The 17,445-nt window shown below is 36.0% G+C and overlaps 1 protein-coding gene across 1 annotated transcript in view; it reads right to left on the bottom strand.

Annotated features, from left to right (window-relative positions):
* Window positions 1-17,445, bottom strand: part of DCAF10 (DDB1 and CUL4 associated factor 10) — a 59,302-nt gene that overhangs the window by 12,144 nt on the left and 29,713 nt on the right. The window contains exon 3 of the mRNA XM_040225724.1: window positions 8,421-8,618. Within this exon, the coding sequence (XP_040081658.1) occupies window positions 8,421-8,618 (198 nt within the window). The remainder of the gene's footprint in view (window positions 1-8,420; window positions 8,619-17,445) is intronic.

Genomic DNA, 17,445 nt, shown 5'->3' with positions numbered 1-17,445 from the left:
AAATAAGATATATTTCATTGAGTTCTGGCTTCCATTGTTGTTAAAGTCTGTTATCAGTTGAATTGTTACTTTGGATACATTTTTTTTCCTTTGACTAATCTTCCCTTGTTTTTGGAGTATTGCAGTTTCACTCTGACGTTTGTAAATGTTGATTTCTTATTATTGATCTTCACTGAGATTCGTTTGACTTTCTAAGTCTTAAGATTCAAATTGTTCATATATTCTGGAAGATTTTCTGTCATTATTCTAATGTTGCCTCTCACCTATTTCTAAATTCTTTTGGAGTTCTAAATAGATACTTGAAACATTCCCATGAGACTCTTGTCTTATAACTGCTCTTTCATGTTTGCTATTTCCTCATCTCCATATATTGCCTTCTGGGTAATTTTTCAGTATCTATCTTAATCTGTCATATAAACTGTTTCTGCTACTTGTTTTTATAAATTTTAACAGTACTTTTTAAAATTTCTTTAAGTTCTATTTGGCTTTATTTCAAATCTGCATGATCTTTTGGATAGATTTTTATTCCTTGCCTAATATTTTTTATTCCCCATTTTATTTCCTTTTTTGTTAATTATTTTTAAGTGTGAAATGTATCATCCTTACAGAAAAGTACATAGATAAAGTACTTGTGGAGTTTAGAGAAAAGTGAACATCTGTAACTCACCACCCATGTTAAGAAGTAGAACAATACCAATACTTTCTAAGTCTCCTGTTTCTCTCCCCTTGTTGCATCCTTCAGTCAGCATGCAGCACTTCAAGCATGCAATGTCTTTTCTTATCTGAGGGTTTTTCTAAAATTTAAGTCTTCTTCTCCTTATGTAGTCTCTACTTTTTCCAAAATATCTCCCCGTTTGTTTAGGTCTCTATGCTGCTGCTGCTAAGTCACATCAGTCGTGTCCAACTCTGTGCGACCCCATAGACAGCAGCCCACCAGGCTCCCGTCCCTGGGATTCTCCAGGCAAGAATAATGGAGTGGGTTGCCATTTCCTTCTCCAGTGCATGAAAGTGAAAAGTGAAAGTGAAGTCGCTCAGTCGTGTCTGACTCTTTGCGACTTCATGGACTATAGCCTACCAGGCTATTCCATCCATGGGATTTTCCAGCCAAGAGTACTGGAGTGGGTTGCCATATTAGACTCTTTTGTCAAATGTCTGATTATCTTTTGACTGTCTGCTCATAGTTAAGAGTGGGGAACTAAAAAGGTGACTGGGAACTCTGAGTGCAAGGGCAGGCTTGTGCTTCACTAAGTAGGGAGAAGCCATTTTTGGAGGAACTTCTAATGTATCTTTAGTTCAATAGCTGAAAGAACTCTCAGGATATCTGAATTAAGTATTCAGTGTGCATATGGTCATTTAGTCCCCCTGATTTTGGTCAGGTACTCAAAGCCTTCAACTGTGTCTGGCATCCTTTTAATATAGAGATTTCTATTTTACCCTCTTTAGAGAATAAGATTTAAGATTTCTGCTGACATATAGGAGGTAAATCATCCAGCAGTATGGATTAAGGGAAGAGATATAAATTCTTAAATATCTTTTATTTAAATCCTTATTTTAGCTACCCTTTCTACTACAGAGTACCCAGAGTTGCCAGTTCTTGTGATTTTTGAGGATTTTGTATAAACTGTCTTAAGTTCTTAACGTTTTCCACTGCTAGTTTCGGATTCAGCTTTCTTGTACTTATTAAGTAAGTTGCTAAGATGGTTGCCACTCATCCTCCTGCTTTCCAGATTCTAAAATTTTATTGTCATTGCTTTCTTTTCTGTTTCCCCATCTTATGATTTTATACCCTTCATTTAAAATTTGTATTTTAGAGGAATCTTCTCATTCACAGACTCTATTCAGGTCTTATAATAACTTAAATAAAATTTTAGTTTTCTCCATAATGGTTATACAAATCTTCTGCTCTAATTTATTCCTGTGTACCAACTAAAATTTTTAAGAGTATTTTATTTATTTAATTTGGCCACACTACATGGCATACAGTATCTTAGTTCCCTGACCAGGGATTGAACCTACTATGCTCCTTATGCTGGAAGCACGAAGTCTTAACCACTGGACCATCAGGGAAGTCCCCAGCTAAATTTTTTAATTATTAAAACTATCTACTTAAAAAATTTAAATTATTTAAAGTGATGTATAGGAACACTATTGATTTTTATATTTTTACCTTATATCAACAATTATAGTTAACTCTAATAATCTGTCAGTAGAATTTCTAGGGTCTTCTATCTAGTCCACGTGTCTAAAAACTGTGGCCTATGGGCAAATCTGGATTACTGCCTGTTTTTTTTAATTAAGTCATTACTTTTGGCTGCACTGGGTCTTCACTGCTGCACACGGGCTCTCTAGCTGCAGCGAGCAGGGCTTCTCACTGTGGTGGCCTTTCCTGTCGCAGTGCACAGGCGGCAGGCGCATGGGCTTCAGTAGTTGCAGCACTTGGGCTCAGTAGTGTGGCGCACAGGCTTAGGTGCTCTGTGGCATGTGGAGTCTTCCTGGACCAGGGATTGAACTTGTGTCCCCTACAATGGCAGGCAGATTGTTATTCACTGTACCACCAGGGAAGTTCTCATTGCCTGTTTCAATATAGACAGTTTGTTGGAACACAGCCATACTCATTCATGTATTATCTATGACTGCTCAGAGACAACAGAACGTGTATGCATGCTAAGTCACTTCACTTGTCCGACTCTTTGTGACCTCATAGGCTGTAGTCCACCAGGCTGCTCTGTCCATGGGATTTTCCAGGCAAGAATACTGGAGTGGGTTGCCATTTCCTCCTCCAGAGGATCTTCCCAACCTAGGGGTCCAACTGCATCTCTTAAGTCTCCTGCATTTGGCGGGCAGATTCTTTACCACCAGTGCCACCTGGGAAGCCCCAGTAGAACACACAAAGTCTAAAATATTTATTACACAGTCCTTTATAGAAAGTTTGCCAGCCCCTGATACAGACAATCATATCATCTGTGAATGTTGTTTCATTTTTTCTTTTCCAATCCTTATATATTCCAATCCTAATTTATTTTATTGCACCAACTAGGACCCTGCCTCCCTCCACACTAAAACAATAGTGAACAGTAATAGTAATAGCAAGTATGTTCTCCTTCCTGATTTTAGAGAGAAAACTTCTAAAATTTCACCATTTAAAAATGTGCTATAGGTTTTTAGTGCATACTTTTAATGGGTTTCCTTCTATGTCTGGTTAATTAACAGATTGTTTTTAACAGTTTTATCATGGTGTAATTTCATACCATAAAATTCATTCATTTTAAGTGTACAATTAAATGATTTTTTTAAGTAAATTTACCGAGTTGTGCAGTCATCAATATAACCCAATTTTTAGAACATTTTCATCACTTTAACAATCCCTCTTCCCCATTAGTAGTTACTCCCTTTCTGACTCCCAGCCACAGGCAACCAGTACTATTTCCTGTCTCTACAGATCTGCCTGTTGTTGACACTGCATATAAATAGAATCATACAGTATATTGTCTTCTGGTTTAGCTTTTTCACTTAACTTTTCTGGGGTTCTTCGACACTGTAGCACCTAACAGTACTTTGTTCATTATCACGTAGTATTCTACTGTATAAATATATCACATGTTGTTCATCCTTTTACCAGTTGATAAGTATTTGAACTGGTTCTATTTTCTTCTGCTATTATGAATAATACTATTATAAGAATTCTTTGTGCAAACATATGTATTCATTTCTCTTGGGTAGATACCTACAAGTGGAATTGCTGGATCATATGGCAACTCTTGTGTTTAACATTTTAAGAAGCTGCCAAACTGTTTTCTAAACTGGCTGGATCATTTTATTTTCCTACAAGCAATATGTGAGATTCTGGTTTCTTCATATTCTTGCCAGTATTTGTTGCTGTCTTTTTTGTTAAAGCTATCTTATTGAATATGAAGTGGTATCTTATTTCGGTTTTAATTTGCATTTCCTTTAAGACTAATGATGTCATACATCTCTTCAGGAGCTTATTAATCATTTGTATATTGCCCTTGGTGAAATGTCTATGTAAATATCTCATCTATTTTTAAAGTGGATTATTTGTAATACATATAAGTGAGCTGGAAGTGTTCTTTATACATTCTGGACATAAATCCTTTACTAAATGTAATCTACAAATACGCTATCCCATTCTGTAATATTTCTTTTCACTTTCTTAGTGTAATCTGATGTATGAAGCTTTTTAACTTTAATGAAGTCCATTTTGCCAATTTTAAAAATCAGTTTGGTGTTATATGAAAATTCACTCACATGTTTTCTTCTAAGAGTTATATAGTTTCAGCTCTTATGTTCAGGTTGAAATCCATTTTGAATTCATTTCTGTGATGTGAGATAATGGTCTAAATTCATCTCTTTGCATGTGGGTATCTGGTTGCTCATATCATTTGTTGAACAGACTTATCTTTTCCTGAACCACTGAAGTACCTTAGCACCTTTGTTGAAAATCAGCTGATCATAAATATAAGGGTTGAATTCTGGACTCTCAATTTTGTTCCCTTGATTTATGTTAGATATCTATCCTATGCCAGTACCACCTTGCCTTGATTACTATGGCTCTGTAGAAATTTCTTTAATCAGGAAGTGTGAATTTTCCAAATTCATTCTTCCTTTTGAAGATTGTTTTGGTTATTCTGGGTTATTTGTATTTCCATACAAATTTTAGAATTGGTTTGACAATTTTTCCCCCCAAAAAAGGCAGCTAGAGTTGATAGGGATTGTACTGAATCTATATACTAATTTGAGAGAATTGCCATCTTAACGATATTGAGATCCATGAGCATGAAATGGTCTCTACATTCATTTATATCTTATATTTTATTCTTTTTGATGCTATTATGGGTGGAATTTTTCTTTTCATTCTTTTTTTGACTGTTCATTGCTCATGAACAGAAATATAATTTTATATATGAATCTTATATATTTTATGACCATGCCAAACTTATTAGTTCTAGTAGTTTTGTGAATTCAAGATTTTTAATATATAAGATCATATCTGATACATATATAGATAATTTTACTTCTTTCTTTCCAGTCTAAATGCCTGTTATTTTTCTTGTCTGAATGTACTCTCAGTGCATGTCCAATAAAATGTTGTATAAAAGTGGTGAGAGTAGGCTTCCTTGCCTTGTTCCCAGTCTTAGTGGGGGTGTTTTTAGTCTTTCAACACCGAGTATGATTTGAGCTGTAGGCTTTTTATAGCTGTCCTTTGTCAAGTTGAAAAAGTTCCTTCTTATTCCTAGTTTTATCACAGATGGGTATTGGATTTTGTCATGTGTTTTTTCTGCCTTTGGATGATCATATATATGGGCTTTGACCTTTATTAATATATTACAATAATTGATTTTTAGATGTTTAACCAACCCTATCTATATTCCTGGAATAAATTCCAAGTGACATATAATCCCTTATATATGTTGCTAGGTTAGATCTGCTAATATTTTGTTGAGAATTTTTATCAAATTATCAGGAGAAGGATATTGGTCTGTAGTTTTCTATTCTTATGATGTTTGTCTGGGTTGGTATCAGAGTAATACTAGCCTCATAAAATGAGTTGGTAAGTGCTCTCCCTTCCTCTCTATTTTCTGTAAGACTTTGTGAAAGATTGATATTATTTATTCTGTAAAAGTCTGGTAAAATTCACCAAACTGCATGAGTGAAGACTTACAAGTCTGAGCTTTTCATTGTGGGAAGATTTTTAAATTGCCAATACAATTTCTTTACTTGCTATATAGGTCAATAGGTCTAGAGATATTCTGTTTGCTCTTGAGTTAAATAATTTGTGATTCTGCGGTATTTATCAAAGTTGTCTAATTTGTTGCCATAAAGTTGTTCATTGTGTTCTTTTGTGGGACTTCCCTGATGGCTAAGCGGGTGCAGAATCCACCTACAGTGCAGGAGACACAGGAGTCAGGGGTTCAGTCCCTGGGTTGGGAAGATCCCCTGGAGGAGGAAATGGCAATGCACTCTAGTATTCTTGCTGGGAAAATCCCATGGACAGAAGAGCCTGGTGGACTACAATCCAAAGGGTCACAAAGAGCAGGATACAACTGAGCGACCAAGTATGTATTCCTTTTTAATCCTTTTAATTTCTGTAAGGTTGGTAATGATGTCCCTTTTAATTATGAATGATTGTTGAATTTTATTCTTCAGCTGATACAGTCATAAGGATTTATCTATTTAATCTGTTAATGGGATGAATTATACTAACAGAATTTCTACTGATAAATCATCTTTTCATTTCTAGAATAAACCCAAAGTGGTCATGATTATTTTGATTAATTTCTTACAGGATCTTTTTTTTTTTTAGAATATTCACATCTACATTCATATTACAGACTGAACTTTCATTTTGAATTCAGGTATCAAGGTCATACCAGCTTCATACCTAAGGTAAGGAGAATTCCATTTTTCTGCAATCTGCACAGTTTAGTAAAATTGGGATGTTCTGTTTCTTGTAATATTGGTAGAACTGTAAAACTGACATGCTGCTGTTTAATTAGTAGCTATGTTTTAATTGACTTTTTTTTTTCATTTCTCTAACAGTTAAAGCAGAGGTGATGTTTAGAATATTTAAATAACCAACCCTGCATGAAAACTAGCCAGAGTTGATGCTGGAATTGGATCCTGAGTTCCAGAGTTTCAGTGCTGGAACTGGATCCTGCAATTAGTTTACTATGTAAGAGCGACTTCGGCTACTAGATCATAAAGGGAGATCTTGAGGAAGGTATCTCCAGAGAGGTTTGTGGGTACCCAGAGGTGCTAGGATATGACACCTGAGGATGATTCATGACAGTAACTATCTATTAGTTATTTTGGAAGAAAATCAATCTTTTAACAATTTTCAGCTAAACCAGTGCATAATGGTTAAATATCCTGGTAATGTCTATTTAAGGTTTTCTATTTCTTCCTTGATCACTTTTGCAAAGGTGTATTTTTTTGGGTAACCTGTCAGTTTCATCAAAGTTTTCAAGTATATTGGCATAAAAGTGACCTTATTATTTTACTTTATATTGTATTTTTTATTGTCTCTTATTGTTAGGATTGTGTCATCTCTCTTTTTTCCTTAATGTATCTTACCAGAGAAGAACAAGCTTTTAAAAAAATCTTTATTGTACTTTCATTTTCTATGTCATTAATTTCTGCTTTTATCTTAATCATTTCTATATATCTACTTTCATCAGATTTACTTTTTTATCTTTTTCAAGTTTTTTGAGTAAGATGCTTAGTTCATTAATTTTTAGTCTATCTTTTGACTTCACTATGATTTTTTTCTTTGATCCATCAATTATTTAGGACGTAAGTTTATAAGTCTCCAAACCTTGGAATTTTAATTTACCTGTAGTTAATTAAACTATACTGAGATCAGAGAAAAGATTTGTATGACAACAATTCTTTGATACTGGTTGAGACTTACTTTGTACTCCAGAACACACTCAATTTTTGTACACGTTCAAACTCTGCTTCAGAGGATGTACTCACTATTTGGCAGCAGAATTCTACATCTGCCAACTAAGTCAAGGTTATTAATAACATTAAAATCTTCTAAATTAAAAAGTAATTAGTTCTAAGTTTAAACAGGATGCTTGTCTTAAAGATAATCAGTAGCTCTATGCTTGGCTCAAACACTATGCATAACTAGAAATCTTTAAGAATATTCCCCTAGTTTTACATATGAGCTCTAAGGAATATTTCAGAAACTTATAATTATTTCCCAAACTTCAACTCTTTCAGTTCTCTATCAGGAGATATTCTATTGAAGTGTTTCACAACACAGACATTAGTGACAGTTTAGATGGGATGACTGGTCCACTGTGCAAACTATCCCATGCACTGCAGGATGTTTACAAACTCTGATCTCTGCTGACTAAATGCGAGTAGAAATCCTCTTCTCTTCTCCTGTAGTGACAACTAAAACTGCACTACACATTATTTCTAAACATTCCCCTAACATCAGTACCATTCTAACTGAGAAACTACTCTTTTAATGCATGAAAACAAACTTCAAAATTTACAAAATAGATTTAGAATTGAAGGATCAAAGGAAAACATTTCAGTTCCACAAAGGAAAAAACAAAATATTTTTCCTTAAATTCAGGAAACTCACCTTATAAACCAGTTTTCATCATTAACTTGGTCTTGGTTAAGTATCTGGTACTTGGTCTCAAGTACCAAGTATTTGGTCTTTTTTCTACATAATTTTCTCCAAGTTTTTTAGTTATGATATATGACTAAGTGCAAGGAACTAAAGACAGAATCACTTTCTGACTGTTTTTCCCAAAGCCAGTTTCTTTCTTCTAAAGAAACATGAGAGCTAAGACAGAACACCGAGTTTTGGTTTTTTTTTTACCATTTTAAAAACATTTTTTTGTTGTTCATAATCCTAACATAGTCTCCTGTTCACAAACCTGTTGGTGTCCCAAATAATGACATTTCCATCAAATCCTGACGTTACTAAGAGTCTTGTATTAGTATCATATTCGATGTTCTTCACCCAGCTAGTGTGACCATGTAAAGTGCATACTTTCGTGTTCAGTTTTCTCAGATCCCATAGGGCTATTGTAGTGTCATCAGAACAGGTGGCAAACAGCCGGTTATCAAGAAATCTACAAAGCAGAAAAGAAAAACTGGTTTATTTAATCTCTTATTAAAGAAAACTGCTATGTTACCTAATCAAGAAAACAAACCAAAAAAGGACTACAAACTTACTGTACAAACCCAGTGATTCTAATATATAATAGTAGTAAGTATACTTTACATAACCAGAGGATACTAGGAGTTAATGAGGACCATGTTGTAATTTTATCTACTTGTGTTAAATTATTTTATTGAAAACCAGAAATAGAGGTAGGTGTTTAGAGAACAATGCCAGAGAAAACAAATTTTACAATCTGTATAGGAAACACAAATGCTAAGAGACAATAGGAGACAAAGGAGATTTTGAATACTTAACTGCAGGTGAAACATGTTAAGCATAAAGTGTTCAAAATTATGACAAATATTTACTTTGCTACAAATAACATCGCTTTCTATTTTGTGTACATTTCTCTTTAAAATATATTTACATATACAAAATTTTTATCAATTCGAAGTCAAAGTGTTTAGTCACTCAGTTGTGTCCTATTCTTTGTGACCTCATGGACTACAGCCCACAGGGTCCTCTGTCCATGAAATTCTCCAGGCAAGAATACTGGAGAGGGTTGTCATTCCCTTCTCCAGGGGATCTTCCTGACCCAGGGATCGAACCTGGGTCTCCTGCATTGCAGGCAGATTCTTTACCAATTGAGCCACCAGGGAAGCCCAATTAATTCAAAGGCATTCCCCCAAATAATCTCGCTTCTAGGACAACAAAGAAGGAATAGAAAAATTCTTAAAAAGGTACTATCTTGAACCAAGATTAAACCAGGAAGAAACAGAAAATACGAACAGATCAATTATCAGTAATAAAATTCAATTAGTAATTTTAAAAGTCCTCACAGGGAATTCCCTAATGACCCAGTAGTTAGAACTCTGCTTTCACTGCTGAGGGCCAGGTTCCATCCCTGGATGGGGAACTAAGATCCTGAAAGCCACATGGCACAGCCAAGTAAATAAATTAATAAATATTTTAAAATTTAAAAATAAAAATAAAAACTCCCCACAAACAGAAGTCCAGGACCAAATGGCTTCACAGGTGAATTCTACCAAACATTTAGGGAAGAGTTAAAATCTATCCTTCTCAAACTGTTCTAAAAAATTGCAGAGGAAGGAACACTCTCAAACTCATTCTATGCACATAGTAATTACAGGCCAGTATCACTGATAAACAAAGATGCAAAAATCCTCAACAAAATATTAGCAAACTAAATCCAACAATATGAAGAGGATCATACAACATGATCAAGTTGGACTTTATCCCAGGGATGCAAAGATTTTTCAATATCCACAAATCAATGAGTGTGATAAACCACCTTAAGAAATTGAAGAATAAACACCATATGATCATCTCAACATAATGCAAACAAAGCTTTTGATAAAGTTCAGCATCCATGTATGATTAAAAACTCTCCAGAAAGCAGGTATAGAGGGAATCTGGTTTAATATCATAGTTAACATCATACTCAATGGTGAAAAGCTGAGGGCATTTCCTTTTACCACATTATCAATCAGAGACATATCAATATGTCTTTTATTACCCCAAAATTATTTACCAGAGACATTTCAATATTCATTTACATAACAAACTGCCAGCCATAGGCATTAATTTCTGCAAAAATCCCCCAGTCAATAATGCATTAAGATCAGAAACAAAACAAGGATGTCCATTCTGAAGTCCTATCCATAGCAATTAGAGATGAAAAAGAAATAAAAGGACTCCAAATAGGAAAGGAAAAAGTAGAACTTACTGCTTGCAGATGACATGATACTACTTAACAGAAAATCCTAAAGATACCACAGAAAACTATTAGAACACATCAACAAATTTGGTAAAGTTGCAGGATACAAAATATACAGAAATCTGTTGCAGTTCTATATGCTAACAATGAACTATCAGAAAGAGAAATTAAGGAAACAATTCCATTTACCATCATGTCAAAGGAGATAAAAGACCTATACTTAGAAAACTATAATACACTGATGCAAGAAACTGAAGATGAGAAGATGACACAGAAAGATATGTGTCCTTGGGATAGAAGACCTACTATTATTGTTAAAATAACCATACTGCCCCAGGCAGTCTACAGATTGAATGCAATCCCTATCAAGATACCAATGGCATTTTTCACAGAACTAGAACAAATAATTTTAAAATTTGTATGGAAACACAGACTCCAAATAGCCAAAATAATCTTGAGAAAGAACAGAGGTGGAAGAATCATGCTCTCTGACTTCAGACTATACTGTGCTGTATAGTCTCTTACTCCTCGTGTCTGACTCTTTGCAACCTCATGGACTGTAGCCCGCCGGGCTCCTATGTCCATGGGGCTTCTCAATACAAGAATACCGGTGGGTTGCTATGCTCTCCTCCAAGGGATCTTCCCAATCCAGGGATTGAACTTAGGTCGTCTGCATTGCAGGCAGATTCTTTACCATCTGAGCCACCAAGGAAGCCCTCAAGTCTGAGGGCTACAATATACTACCAAGCTACAATAATCAAAGCATTATAGTACTGGCACAAAAACACACACAGATCAATGGAACAGGATGCAGAGCCCAGAAATAAACCCACACACCTATGGTCAATTAATCTATGAGAAAGAGGCAAGAATATACAACAGAGAAAAGACAATTTCTTCAATAAGTAGTGCTGGAAAACTAGACATGTAAGAGAATGAAATCTGAACATTCTCTAACACCATATACAAAAATAAATTCAAAATGGATTAATGACCTAAATCTAAGACCAGATACTATACAACTCCTAGAGGAAAACATAAGGCAGAACACTGTTTGAAATAAAACACAGCATTTTTTAAAAATCTATCTCCTAAAGCAGAGGAAACAAAAATAAATAGGATTTAAGTAAACTTAAAAGCTTTTGCACAACAAAGGCAACCATAAACCAAATGAAAAGACAACCCACAAAATGAGAGAAAATATTTGACCAACAAGGGATTAATCCCCAAAATATACAAACAGCTCACACAGCTCAAAATCAAAACAACAACCCAATCAAAAAAATGAGCAAAAATCTAGACATTATTCCGAAGAGGTCATACCAATGGCCAGATAGCACATGAAAAGATGCTAATATTTTGAAAAACATGCTGCTGCTGCTAAGTTGTTTCAGTCGTATCCAACTCTGTGTGACATGCTGGACATTGCTAATTATTAGAGAAATGCAAATCAAAGCTACAATGAGGTACCAATCAGAATGGCCGTCAACAAAAAGTCTACAAACAAAAAACGCTAGAGTGGATGTGGGGAAAAAGGGAACTCTCCTACACTGTTGCTGTGAATGTAAACTGGTACAGTCACTATGGGGTACATTATGGAGGTTCCTTAAAAGTCTAAAAACATAACTGCTATATGATCCAGCAGTCCCACCCCTGGGCATATATCCAGGAAAAAACCATACTTTGAAAATATTTGGGACATGCACCCCAATGTTCACTGTAGCACTATTTACAACAGCTAAGACATGGAAGCAACCTAAATGTCCAGTGACTGATGAATGGATAAAGAAGATATATATATACAGGTTGGCCAAAAAGTTCATCTGGCCAATCCAATATAATGGAATACTACTCAGCCATAAAAAGGAAAGAAATGATGCCATTAGCAGGCACCATGAATGCAACCAGACATTATTACACTAAGTGAAGTGTCAGAAAGAGAAATAACACATGATATCACTTACACGTGGAATCTAAAATATGGCACTGCTGCTGCTGCTGCTGCTGCTAAGTCACTTCAGTGGTGTCCGACTCTGTGCGACCCCATAGACGGCAGCCCACCAGGCTCCCCCGTCCCTGGGATTCTCCAGACAAGAACACTGGAGTGGGTTGCCATGTCCTTCTCCAATGCATGAAAGTGAAAAGTGAAAGTGAAGTCGCTCAATCGTGTCCGACTCTTAGCGACCCCATGGATGCAGCCTACCAGGCTCCTCTTTTTCCAGGCAAGAGTACTGGAGTGGGGTGCCATCGCCTTCTCCGAATGAACCTATCTACAGAATAGAAACAGACTCACAGACACAGAGTGATTGCCAAGACTTGTGATTGCCAAGGGGTGGGGGTGTTGGGCAGAAGAACGATGGACTGGGAGTTTGGGGTTAGTGTATGCAAACTAATATATTTAGAATGGATAAACAACAAGGTCCTACCTGTATACCCTGTATATCACAGGGAACTACATCTAATCTGTTGGGATAAAACATAATGGAAAAGAACATAAAAAAAGAATGTATATATGTATATAACTGGGTCACCTATACAGCAGAAATTACAACATTGTATAAATCAATTATACATCCAAAAAAAAGATGTGGTACATATATATAATGGAATCTTACTCAGCTATAAAAAAAGAATGAAATACTCTAGAATTCAGTTTAAAAAATAGATGCACAGAAAAATACAAATATTAAGAAATATATATTTTAAAAAAGAATGAAATAATACCACTTGGAGCAACATGAATGGTCCTAGACAGTATCGTGCACGCGTGCTCAGTTGTATCCAGCTCTCTGCAATCCCATGGATTGTAGCCCACCAGGCTCCTCTATACATGGAATTTTCTAAGCAAGAATACTGGAGTGGGTTGCCATTTCCTACTCCAGGGGATATTCCTGACCCAAGGATTGAACCTGTGTATCTTGCGTCTCCTGCATTGGCAGGCAGATTCTTTACCACTATCCCACCTGAGAAGCCCTAGAGATTATCATACTAAGTGAAATAAATCAGGCAGAAAAAGACAAATACAATATAATGTCATTTATATGTGTGGAATTTTAGAAAAATGATATAAAGGAACTTATTTACAAAACAGAAATAGACTCACAGCCTTAGAAAACAAGCTTATGGTTACCAAAGGGGAAAGAGGGTAGGAGTTTGGATAATCAACAAGGACCTATATATACATACATACATACATACATACATATATATATATATATATATACACACACACACACACACACACACACACACATACATACATACACTTAACTATTTATATATAAAAACCTAAACTACTCTGCTGTATACCTGAAACTAATACAATATTGTAAATCAACTATAGTCTAATATAAAATAAAAATTGTTTTTTAAATGAAAAAAGGACTTAGGGTTGGAAGATGTTGTCCCTTAGTGATTATATATATTTCAAAATAATTTTATGGCTATGTATAATTTGTGAACCACATTATTAAATTAATAAAAAATTTTTTAAATGTAGACTTTTGTATAGTAAAGGAAATTACTGACAAAATCGTTTGAAAAGAAAACCTACTGAATGGGAGAAGTTACTGCAAATGATATGACTGTTAAAGGGTTAATATCCAAAATATATATAAACAGCTTACACAACTCAACATCAAAAAAACAAACAACCCAGTTAAAATATGGGCAGAGGAAAACAGACGTTTTTCCAAAGTTGAAATGCAGAAGGCCAACAGGTACATGAAAAGATGCTCAATATTAATAATAATCAGAGAAACATAAAAGTTAAAAATCACCATGAGGTATCACCTCACACCTGTCAGAATGGCTATCATCAAAAAGAACACAGATATCAAATGTTGGTATAAATGTGGAGAAAAAGGAACCCTCATACACTGCTCATGGGAATGTATGGATACAGGCATTGTGGAAAACAGAGGTTTCTCAAAAAACTAAATTAGACCCATGTGACCCAGCAATTCTACTCCTGGATATATATTTGAAAAAAAAATTCAAAAATATATATGCACTCCAATGTGCACAGCAGCATTATTTAAAATTGCTGTGGTATGAAAATAACCCATGTGTCTATCAACAGATGAATGGATAAAGAAGATGTGGCATATATATATGGAATACTACTCAGACACAAAAAGGAATGAAATTTTATCTGCAGCAAAATGGATGGACTTGGAGGGCATTATGCTAAGGGAAATAAGTCAGACAGAGAAAGACAAATACTATATGATATCATTTATAAGTGGAATCTAAAAACTACAACAAATTAGTGAATAAAACAAAAAAGAAGCAGATGAACGGATACAGAGAATAAACTAGTGGTTACCTGCAGTGCGAAGAGGGAAGCAAGGAGGGGCAGAAGAGGGATAGGAAGGGGAAAGGGGAGGGTTATTACGGGATTATATGAAATCATCTATGAGAAACTTTTTAAATTTGTAAAGTAAAAGTGAAAGTTGCTCAGTCGAGTCTGACTCTCTGTGACCCCATGGACTATACAGGCCATGGGATTCTCCAGACCAGAATACTGAAGTGGGTACCTGTTCCCTTCTCCAGGGGATCTTCCCTTCTCCAGGGACCGAACCCAGGTCTCCCACATTGCAGGTGGATTCTTTACCAGCTGAACCACTAGGAAAGCCCTTAAAATTGTAAAGCACTACAGAATTTTTAAAATCTTTCGTTCACCAAAAAGAAGGGAAAACATGCCATTATTTTTAATCTATTAAACTGGAGTGGGTGGCCATTCCCTTCTCCAAGGTATTTTCCCAACCTAGGGATCAAATCCAGGTCTCCTGCACTGCAAGCAGATTTTTTACCATCTGAGCCATCAGGGAAGCCCATTATTTCAAATGCATCCCCCAAATAATCTCATTTAGTGACATTTTATTAGCATCAGTCAAGATTACAAAATAATTAACAGTTTTCTAAGGCAATAGAAATGAAAGACAAAATAGATAAATGGCACTTATGCAAACTTATAAGCTTTTGCATAGCAAAGAAAACCATAAATCAAACAAAAAGACAACCTACAGATTGGGAGAAAGTACTTGCAAATGTGACCTCCAAGGGCTTAATTTCCAAAATTTACAAAAGCTTGTACAACTTAATAACAAAAAAACAATCAAAAAATGGGCAGAAGACCTATATAGACATTTCTCCAAAGAAAACATCTAGATAGCCAGTTCAGTTCAGTTCAGTTCAGCTCAGTCGTTCATTCATGTCCGACTCTTTGTGACCCCATGAATCACAGCACCCCAGGCCTCCCTGTCTATCACCAACTCCCAGAGTTCACTCAGACTCACGTCCATCGAGTCAGTGATGCCATCCACCCATCTCATCCTCTGTTGTCCCCTTCTCCTCCTGCCCCCAATCCCTCCCAGCATCAGAGTCTTTTCCAATGAGTCAACTCTTCGCATGAGGTGGCCAAAGTACTGGAGTTTCAGCTTTAGCATCATTCCTTCCAAAGAAATCCCAGGGTTGATCTCCTTCAGAATGGACTGGTTGGATCTTCTTGCAGTCCAAGGGACTCTCAAGAGTCTTCCCCAACACCACAGTTCAAAAGCATCAATACTTTGGAGCTCAGCTGTCTTCACAGTCCAACTCTCACATCCATACATGACTACTGGAAAAACCATACCCTTGACTAGATGGACCTTTGTCGGCAAAGTAATCTCTCTGCTTTTAAACATGCTATCTAGGTTGGTCATAACTTTTCTTCCAAGGAGTAAGCGTCTTTTAATTTCATGGCTGCAATCACCATCTGCAGTGATTTTGGAGCCCCAAAAAACAAAGTCTGACACTGTTTCTACTATTTCCCCATCTATTTCCCATGAAGTGATGGGACCAGATGCCATGATCTTCGTTTTCTGAATGTTGAGCTTTAAGCCAACTTTTTCACTTTCCACTTTCACTTTCATCAAGAGGCCTTTTAGTTCCTCTTTAATTTCTGCTATAAGGGTGGTGTCATCTGCATATCTGAGGTTATTGATATTTCTCCCGACAATCTTGATTCCAGCTTGTGCTTCTTCCAGTCTAGCGTTTCTCATGATGTACTCTGCATAGAAGTTAAATAAGCAGGGTGACAATATACAGCCTTGATGTACTCCTTGTCATATTTGGAACCAGTCTGTTGTTCCATGTCCAGTTCTAACTGTTGCTTCCTGACCTGCATACAGATTTCTCAAGAGGCAGCACAGGTGGTCTGGTATTCCCATCTCTTTCAGAATTTTCCACAGTTTATTGTGATCCACACAGTCAAAGGCTTTGGCATAGTCAATAAAGCAGAAATAGATGTTTTTCTGGAACTCTCTTGCTTTTTCCATGATCCAGCAGATATTGGCAATTTGATCTCTGGTTCCTCTGCCTTTTCTAAAACCAGCTTGAACATCAGGAAGTTCACGGTTCACATATTGCTGAAGCCTGGCTTGGAGAATTTTGAGAATCAATTTACTAGCATGTGAGATGAGTGCAATTGTGCGGTAGTTTGAGCATTCTTTGGCATTGCCTTTCTTTGGGATTGGAATGAAAACTGACTTTTTCCAGTCCTGTGGCCACTGCTGAGTTTTCCAAATTTGCTGGCATATTGAGTGCAACACTTTCACAGCATCATCTTTCAGGATTTGAAATAGCTCAATTGGAATGCCATCTCCTCCACTAGCTTTGTTTGTAGTGATGCTTTCTAAGGCCCACTTGACTTCACATTCCAAGATGTCTGGCTCTAGGTGAGTGATCATACCATCGTGATTATCTTGGTCGTGAAGATCTTTTTTGTACAGTTCTTCTGTGTGTTCTTGCCACCTCTTGTTAATATCTTCTGTTTCTGTTAGGTCCATACTATTTCTGTCCTTTATCGAGCCCATCTTTGCATGAAATGTTCCCTTGGTATCTCTAATTTTCTTGAAGAGATCTCTAGTCTTTCCCATTCTGTTCTTTTCCTCTATTTCTTTGCATTGATCAATGAGGAAGGCTTTCTTATCTCTTCTTGCTATTCTTTGGAACTCTGCATTCTAATGTTTATATCTTTCTTTTTCTCCTTTGCTTTTCACTTCTCTTCTTTTCA

Source organism: Oryx dammah, unplaced genomic scaffold (genome assembly GCF_014754425.2).
Source record: "Oryx dammah isolate SB20612 unplaced genomic scaffold, SCBI_Odam_1.1 HiC_scaffold_1, whole genome shotgun sequence".
Lineage (NCBI taxonomy): Eukaryota > Metazoa > Chordata > Mammalia > Artiodactyla > Bovidae > Oryx > Oryx dammah.
This window is presented reverse-complemented; position numbering and strand designations above follow the sequence as displayed.